The sequence below is a fragment of the Olea europaea genome, unplaced genomic scaffold, assembly GCF_002742605.1.
Source record: "Olea europaea var. sylvestris unplaced genomic scaffold, O_europaea_v1 scaffold786, whole genome shotgun sequence".
In the NCBI taxonomy this organism is placed as follows: domain Eukaryota; kingdom Viridiplantae; phylum Streptophyta; class Magnoliopsida; order Lamiales; family Oleaceae; genus Olea; species Olea europaea.
In genome coordinates, this window is record NW_019266285.1 from 249,706 (window position 1) to 258,723 (window position 9,018).

At 46.3% G+C, this 9,018-nt stretch overlaps 1 protein-coding gene across 1 annotated transcript; it reads right to left on the reverse strand.

The window, feature by feature from the left end:
• Positions 1-6,704: 6,704 nt before the first annotated feature.
• Positions 6,705-8,688, reverse strand: LOC111391392. The gene is made up of 6 exons (XM_023016609.1): positions 8,635-8,688; positions 8,087-8,541; positions 7,799-7,968; positions 7,335-7,720; positions 7,155-7,240; positions 6,705-7,056 (listed from the first exon to the last, which is right to left on the reverse strand). The coding sequence occupies exons 1-6, from the start codon at positions 8,686-8,688 to the stop codon at positions 6,705-6,707; spliced, it is 1,503 nt and encodes a 500-aa protein (XP_022872377.1).
• Positions 8,689-9,018: the final 330 nt, after the last annotated feature.

Sequence of the window (9,018 nt, forward strand, 5' to 3'; positions counted from 1 at the left end):
ACATCCATTAGAATATCCTCATTTGCCGCTTCCAAACTTTCTAGTTTTATGGAAACATATTAACGATTTGCATCGAAAAACTCGAATTATAAACTGACGTGAGTGCCATAATCTATGAGAAAAATGATATATCTCCTTGCCTACATAGAACTTTTCATGTATTGACATGTTCAACAACAATATTAAAAAAAAAAAAAAAAAAGGAGTCAAAATCTAGTCAATGTTACTTTTAGTCTACCTGTCCCTATTTTGACGTTTTCTCCCGCAATCTTATCATTCTTATAGAGAAGATTAACCAATAAACAAAAAATTCGGCCAAAAAATCGATAAAATTTTAGAAAATAAAAACGTTAAAAAAAGAAGAAGAATTCTACCAAATATCAAGCTTCTCATAAATGTTTGTTATGAAATTGGCAAGGGCAGCAATACTAGTTGGATCCATTACAGCAAGTTGATGAAACACAACTTTTTCCGAGAGACCAGAGCCTTTGAGTTTTCTAGAGCTTCATTGCCTCTCTTGCTATCTCTGGCTGTCAAACCCGCCATGTCTCCATTACATGCCAACTGCCTACATAGCTCAAACCCTATTCCTTTATTTTCCCCTGTCACAACTGCATAACTGGAGAAATAATAAGACGACAATGGTAAGGGCTTGTTTGATGCACAAATGGCATGATTTTTTATTTATTTACTACTTAATCTTGTCTAGTACTGAGTATAAAAAATGCCTGACAAGCCATTTGTCTTTGGATTCAGCTGTACTTCTGTTGGGACAAAATCTCCAAGAAATGTACCAAGATCAACGGACTGAGCTCAAGCAATCCGGGTACTTTAGGAAAAAAACTCTGATGATACCTTTCTATTAATTAGTAGAAAGAGTAAAGAAATAAAACTAGCATCAAAGCCTCTAAAATTTGTGGCCTTGTATAATATAGGACCTGAGGCAATGTCTCACTTGCCTAATGGTCATAGGCAAAGTCAGGATTTTAGTTCAGTGTCGGCAAATTTTTTTTCGACGCCGAACATCGAGGTTTTGGTCATAAATTTTGTTGACCTCACGAATTGGACCCTCCACGTGACCAACCAATAGCTGATCCACGTAATTCTCCCTGCGCACAGTCAACGCACAGTCAAATGCACACGACCGGAACCAGCGGGAGTGGCGACGGTCGCATACACTCAGACGATTAAGTTAGCTTCTCGTGATCGGAACAGTGCCAATATTGTGCAAAAAGGGTGGGGATGAGTATATATTTACTTGTTATGGAGAGCTAAGTTGTAAAAGTTTCATCTTTTTTGCCTCTTATCAAATTTTGGGTATTTATAGTTGAGGAGAACCGTTAGATGTGAGACAGTGTATGTATCTGACGATGTATCGCGTCTGTTCATAAGCGTCAATCAACCGCGTCTATAGAGTAGGCAGGTAATAACTTCTCCTGAGCTGAGCTGACATAAAGTTGATATGTCACATCAACTAGGCGCATGGAGACGTCAAATCAATTAAACCTTGGGGCAGAAAGGATCTTGAAATTGATCTCTTTCTGAAATTGGCGGCGGATCCTTTGACAGAGATTCTCAGCGTGCATTCTGTTTTAGCGTCAGAGGCAAGAACGCTTTGGTTGGTTCAGTAGAATTGTTTGTGCCTCGCAGCGCATTAGCAGCTCGCCAACATTAGTGGTGGAGTCACTTCGGACCACTTCGGATGGGTGTTGGACACCTCATATGACGCAGTGGCAGACTTTTCGAAGTGGTTCAGATAGGGGCGTAACAGTGGTCCCCCAAGTTTAGGCATGAATATTTATATCATGGGTGAACTTGTTTTTCCGATCGGGTATGCGTGCCTCGGGATAGGAACCGTGGTTTGGGAGAGCTTGTGGGTTGGTTTTCTGTGTTCACCGAAGAGATGAAGGTCGGGATATATCTTCGACAGACGCGCTAAAGCTTCATTATTGCCTAAGGAAGGAGCTTATCCGTAACCGATGTGCTGGCCAATAGGACGGTGCGTTGGGAGACGGCTAAAGCTTTGTAAAGCTTAGGGGGGACGCAGCTACCGAGGCGATGACCCACAAGGGACTTCGTGTCAGGTGTGCCTAAACTTTGTAAAACTGAGTAAGGGGCTCATCTGCTACTGGTGCGCTGACCCACAGAGGACGACGCGTTGGGAGATTGCTAAAGCTTTGTAAAGCTTAGAAGGGAACGCAGCTGCCGAGGCGATGACCCACAGGAGACTCCGCGTCTGGTGCGTCTAAACTTCGTAAAGCTGTGTGGAGCTCATCTGCCACCGGTGCACTGATCCACAGGGGACGACGCATTGGGAGATGGCTAAAACTTAGGAGGGGATGTAGCTACTGAGGCGATGACCCACAGGGAACTTCACATCAGGTGCTTCTAACCTTTGTAAAACTGAGTGAGGAGGCTCATCTGCCACCAGTGCGCTGACCCATAGGGGACGACATGTTGGGAGATGGCTAAAGCTTTGTAAAGCTTAAGAGGAAACACAGCTACCGAGGCGACGACCCATAGGGAACTTCGCGTTTGGTGCGTCTAAGCTTTGTAAAGCTGTGTGGAACTCATCTACCACCGGTGCGCTGACCCACACGGGACAATGCATTAGGAGATGACTAAAACTTTGTAAAGTTTAGGAGGGAACGTAGATGCCGAGACGATGACCCACGGGAGACTCCGCTTCTGGTGCGTCTAAGCTTTGTAAAGCTGTGTGAAGCTCATCTGTCATCGGTACACTGACCCACAGGGGACGACGCGTTGGGGGATAGCTAAACTTTGTAAAGCTTAGGAGGGGATGTAGCTACTGAGGTGATGACCCACAGGAGACTTCGTGTCAGGTGCATCTAAGTTTCGTAAAGTTGTGTGGAACTCATCTGCTACCGGTGCACTGACCTACAGGGGACAACGCGTTGGGAGATGGCTAAAGCTTTGTAAAGCTTAGGAGGAAACGTAGCTACTGAGGTGATGACCCACAGGGGACTTCGTGTCAGGTGTGTCTAAGCTTTGTAAAGTTGAGTGAGGAGCTCATTTGCTCAATCTGAGGCGAATATTTCTGACATTAAATGATTTGACAGTTGTCGCATATTTCTAAGGCGACAGTTGTGTGCGATGCCCATTTCCAGAAAAGGCTGTTGCGGCTACTTATTGTAGACAGCTGATGGTGATCGAGGTGACACGTTTCGCGTTAGCGTGAGGGTTACGGCTAGATCTTGGGCGTAGATCAAATCTGGCGTTTCGTTTCAACGGTCTAGATTGATGATGCGACAGACGGCCTAGATTGATTGCATTTGAATTCAACGATGGAGACCAGTTGGGACGCTCTATAAAAGGTGGACTTGAGCGTTTGGGGAGTTTTTCACTTTTGCAAAATCAGAAACTCCATTTGCTCTCAAAACTCTTACATTTTTCGGCGTTCTTCAAGCATTTTTCGATGACAACTCCAGTTTTTGACGACTTTACAGTGTTTCCTGACCATTTTCGACTGTGGAACCCTCGTTTCGTGAGATTCAGTAAGTATTTGACATCTTTCATTTCTGAAAAAATGGCTTCTGAGGGTAGTGGTAGCTCGGGGAGGGGGCTGGAATTAGTACGAATGGATGAGCCCGTTTTGGTGACCTCTTCCGAACTTTTCGAAGCGATAATTGGAAGGGGGGAGAATAACTGAAAGAGGCCTGATAGCGCGTCAGATTACCCTTCTAAGCTAAAAAGTGCTGACCTGGATAGACTTAGGGCAGAATATAGGATTCCAGACAGTGTAGATCTGATTCTACTCGAACTCGATGAAAGAGCTTGCTACCCTAGGCCAGGGTGCATAGCAATTAGCGAAGCGATTCTTATGGCTGGCCTTAGGCTCCCGATCCATCATTTCTTCCACCTAGTCTTTAGGTCTTATGCTTTAGCTTTGACCCAGTTGAACTCGAACTCCTAAAGCCAAATAACAGGCTCCTGGATGTTATGGAAGGAGGCGTCGTTTGGGGTAGAGATGCATTTTTCTGTCATCCAGACCCTCTACATCTCCAAGGTAGCGGCTGGGGGGGATAAGACCAGGGGCTGGTATTACCTGACCTCATGGGGTTTTCATACTCCATTCGTGCTCGATTTACCAAGCTATATTAAGGAGTGGAAGAGCTCGTGGTGCTGGGCTACCGGGAGATGGGACACAATGGAGGGAGACCCTTGGCGCCTCTTACGGTCCCCACGAAGTATTCTACACTTAGTGAATACTGTTGCTTTGCATTTATGTTTATTCTTCTTCGGTTCGGATCGTAACTGCTATTTGTTTACTTTTGAAGGCACTCTTCCTTGGTGTAAGATATCCACCGACGATTTTGATATCATTTGCATCATCTACCAGCTACCTCCAAAGAAGAGGTCATACCACCAGCTCATTAGGAAGAACATTCACTTCGTGACGCAAAATCTGATGGCTTCTCAAGGTGAATTTCCCGAAGTGAATACTCTTTAGTAATTTTTTGGACCCTTTACATTTGTAATAATTTACTTTTTTCTTTGCAGATAACTTTAACAGGACGATGCCCCTAATGCCTAATTTTAAGACCATCCAGAAGATGATGGTAGAGGCGAGAGCCTTGAAGACCTCCTCCTCTGCATACAAGAAGCAGATGGAGGATCTGGTGGATGCCAATAAGAGGCTCTAGCCTTCGACGGAGAGAGAGGTGGCGGAGGATCCGGAGGCCAACTTGCTGCGAAAGGGCAAAAAGTCTGCTGGCCCTTCAAAGTACCCAATAGTGGCGAGGTCGCCCCCGGTTCTGAAGCAGACCACCATACGCACTGGGGTGGCCATCCCGGAGAAGACACCTACACTCTCTGAGGCTTCTCCTACCCCGGCTATAGGCCTAATTGTTGTTGTTCCAATTGCCCAAGTTCCGAGGCAACCGAAGAGGAAGAAAGCCCGTCCTTCGAAGGATGAGGACTTATTGGGCAAAAATTCTAAGGAGCTGGTGAAAGAGGTGCTGGAGGCTCTTCCTCCGGAGATGGAGGCAGTGGCGATGGTCCACAACAAGTATTGGACAGAGGAATGGAGAGACTACACTGCCTCCTGCACCATCGAAGACCTTATCGCTGCAAACAGTACCTGTGTGGCCCGGGCCCTAAGCACAAGCATCCAACTCGAGGGCTTGGTGAAAGACCTCAGTGCCAAGAGGGAGGACCTCGCCAAGCACCTTGAGAAGGCAATGCATTACGGGGATGCAATGCGGGAAGCTCGGGCCAAGGCCTTGGAGGAGGAGAAAACAAGGAAGGAAGTCGAGGCCCAGCTGACGACTGCCAAGGGGGAGATAGAGCGGCTTAAGAAGGAGCTCTATGAAGTGGAGTGCCAGGTGGCTACAATGACCAGAAGAGTGGATTATGCCAATGAGCACCACAGGCTCGCCACGGAGGCTCTGGAGGCCTCCAACAAAGAAAAAGCAGAGCTGAGGCAAAGGGTGAAGGCCCAGGCTGAGGAGATTGCCTCCATGAAGGGGGAGATAAAGTCGGTAGGGGAGGTAACGATGCAAAACTTTATCGACCATTTCGAGGAGCATCCCCTGTACGATGACTTTGCCAACTACTGAGCCTCTTGGAGTGCCCAATAACGATTGGGTCGGCTAAAAGAGGTACACCCTACTCTGGACATATCCTCTTTAGAGGTAGAGTTTGGTGGGCCTACTGGAGACCGACCTGATAGGTTTGTCGAGAAAGCTCCATAGGCCCCCTAAGAGAAAAGCCCGAGTGGACGACGCCCCAGTAGAGTAGAACTATTTTTGTAATGGCTTCGGCCTCCCTTTTTGTAACTTGATTTTAAGATGAATGTAATGAAAATTTTTCTTTCATGTATTGGTGCTTCCTTCTTTTTCTTGTGTTGAACTGTTCATACTTTAGTAAATGAATGAAAAGTATTTAAGCAAATAATAAGCACACTTATCAATAACCAGTCGATAAAAGGAGATTGGAGCAATAACATATTAAATAACCGAGGCAACAACTCATTAACTGATTTGACATAAAGAACTGAAGTATCATTAATTAGAGGTTACATCATTCATCACTAAGGCAATTTCAGCACTTAGTAAGATAGGGAAGTTACAAATGAGATCGAATCATGACAAAGACATATTAGACAGCATCGAGATCGGATCGGAACATACGTTCATCATCGATAGTACTTTCTCAAGTGTTCGATGTTCCATTGATTAGGCAGTACTCTCCTTGTCATATTTTCAATTTCAAAAGTACCAGGTCGGGACTCCTTGCAGATGCGATAAGGACCCTCCCAATTTGGTCCAAACACTCTGGCCCCAGTTGGCTTTGATGATTGGAAGACCCTTCTAAGGACGAGGTCTCCCAACCGAGGAGTTCGATTTCTGACTTTGGAGTTGTAATAGCGTGTCATCTTCCTTTGATACTTGGCCAGTTTCACTTGACAGGTATCCCTCCTTTCTTCAAGGAGGTGGAGTTCGCTCATTCGAGCTTCATCGTTACCAATCTCATTGAAGTGTATCCGACGATGCGATGCGACTCCTACCTCGATAGGGCTCATGGCTTTGGCTCCGTAGGTCATCGAGAGGGGTGTCTCTCCCGTAGCAGTTCGGCTAGTTATGCGGATAGCCCAGAGGACGTGGGGAAGCTCATCGACCCACGCCCCCTTCGAGGCGTCAAGCTTCATTTTCAGGGTATGCTTGATGGTTTTGTTCACTGCCTCAACTTGCCCATTTTTCTTGGGGGTGATGAGGCGTCGAGAAATCCTTCTTTATCCCCAGTTCGTTGCATAAGTCTCGCATCTTCTTGTTGCCGAACTGTCTTCCGTTGTCGGACACTAAGGAGTAGGAAATGCCGAACCTACAAATGATGTTCTTCCAGACGAATTTTGTAGTATTCGCCTCGGTGATCTCGGCAAGAGGTTCAGCTTCGACCCACTTGGTGAAGTAATCAATGGGGACAATAACAAAAGTCGCGCTTCCTCTCCCTTTTGCAAGTGGACCAATAAAGTCGATGCCCCATTTAACGAATGGCAATAGACTAGTGACTACGGAGAGAATTTGAGAAGGCTGTCTTTGAATATTTGAGAAGCGCTGGCACTTATCACATTTCTGAACGACTTAGCAAGCATCCCTTTTCAGGGTTGGACAGAAGTAGCCTTGTCGAAGCACTTTGTGTGCCAGAGCCATTCCTCCGGAGTGATTTTCGCTGATCCCTTCAAGGATCTCCCTGAGTATATACGTGGCTTCTTCCCCTTCTACACATCAGAGAAGTGGTGAGGCAAATCCTCTTTTGTAGAAGACATCCTCTTGTAGGACGAAGTGCGCGACTCTCCTTCTTAACTTCCTCGCCTCGCTTCTTGAAGCTGGTAGCGGTTGATCCTTGAGATAGGCCATGATGGGTTGCATCCCTACTGGGGTACTTTCTATCCATAACAACTCTTCACCTTCAGAGATGGAGGGCTTCGACAAGCGTTCAATGGGGACAATCTTTAGCAGCTCTGAGTCTTTGCTGCTGGCCAATTTTGACAGGGCATCTACATGAGTGTTCTCGAGGCGTGGGACTTGGATTAATTCAAACCTCTCGAAATGTGGGATTAGGTCCAGGACCAATTTTAAATATGCATCCATGCTACTGTCTTTGGTGGCAAAGTTCCCGTTGACCCGACTCACAGTAAGTTGAGAGTCGCTGCTTGCTAGGAGCCTTTTGACCTGAATTTCTTTTGCGAATCTAAGACCTGCTAGAAGGGCCTCATATTCGGCAGTGCTGTTCGAGGCTTTGAAGCCGAACCTTACTGCGCAATTTAGCTAGTGGCCTTCTGGGCTTTCCAAGACGATCCCAACTCCGAAGCCAGTTTCTCCTGTGGATCTATCCACGAACAAGTTCCATGTTGGGGGCTCGGCTGGCTCCATTGCTGCCTCCATTACTAGTGCTATGGGAGATTCAGCCACAAAATCTGCAAGGGCTTGTCCCTTGATGGCATGTCTGGGTCGGAACAGTATGTCAAACTCACTGAGCTCAATTGCCTATTTTAGCAGACGGCCCAAAGTTGGTGAGAACTTCGATTGAGTGGGCCTAGAAGTATGGCCTCAGTTTTCTTAACGCTGTGATGAGGGCAAGTGCCAGATTTTCCATGCCCGGGTATCGATTTTCTGTCGGGAGTAGTGCTTTGCTGACATAGTATACCGATAATTGATGCTCGTCTTCTTCTCTAACTATGACTGCATTGACCGCCTTGTCGGAGAGTGCCAAGTATATCAGTAGTGATTCCTGTGGTTTAGGTTTGGATAATAGAGGCGCCTCTCCTAAGTGTTTCTTCAACGCTTGAAAGGTTTCCTCGCACTCATCGGTCCATTGAAACTTCTTCCCTTGCTTCAACACTTCGAAGAAGGGTAGGCTCTTATCAGTGGCTCTGGAGATGAAGCGATTGAGCGCAACTATCCGACCATTGAGACACTGAACCTCCTTCAGCTTCTGAGGCGACCTCATTTCCAGTAAGGCCCTAATATTTACCAAATTTGCTTCGATTCCCCTTTGGTTCACATTGTACCCCAAAAACTAACCCGAAGCCACGCCGAAGGTGCATTTGAGGGGGTTCAATTTCATTTTGTATTTCCTAAGAATCTGAAAGGTCTGGTCGAGGTGACTTACTTGTTCATTCATCTGGATGCTTTTGACTAGCATGTCGTCCACGTAGACTTCCATGGTTTTTCCAATTAGTTCGACAAACATCATGTTGACCAGCCTCTAATATGTAGCTTCCACATTTTTCAATCCCAAGGGCATGACTTTGTAGCAGTATAGTCCTCTATCTGTGATGAACGACGTGGTCTCCTCATCAGGTCGAAACATAGGTATCTGGTTGTATCCTGAGTACGCATCCATGAGGCTCAAGAGTTCATGTCCGGCATTGGAATCCACAAGTTGGTCTATCCTTGGTAGTGGGAAGCTATCCTTAGGACATGCTTTGTTTAAGTTCGTGAAGTCTACACACACCCTCCATTTCCCGCTAGGCTTCCTCACAAGGATCGAGTT

Coding starts and splice junctions, on each gene's coding strand:
- LOC111391392 (XM_023016609.1), bottom strand. CDS start 8,688: ATGGAAGTCTACGTGGACGACATGCTAGTCAAAAGCATCCAGATGAAT. Junction 7,721..7,798: donor CGTCTTGGAAAGCCCAGAAG/GCCACTAGCTAA, acceptor CCCTTCTAGCAG/GTCTTAGATTCGCAAAAGAA. Junction 7,241..7,334: donor TACCAGCTTCAAGAAGCGAG/GCGAGGAAGTTA, acceptor TCTGATGTGTAG/AAGGGGAAGAAGCCACGTAT.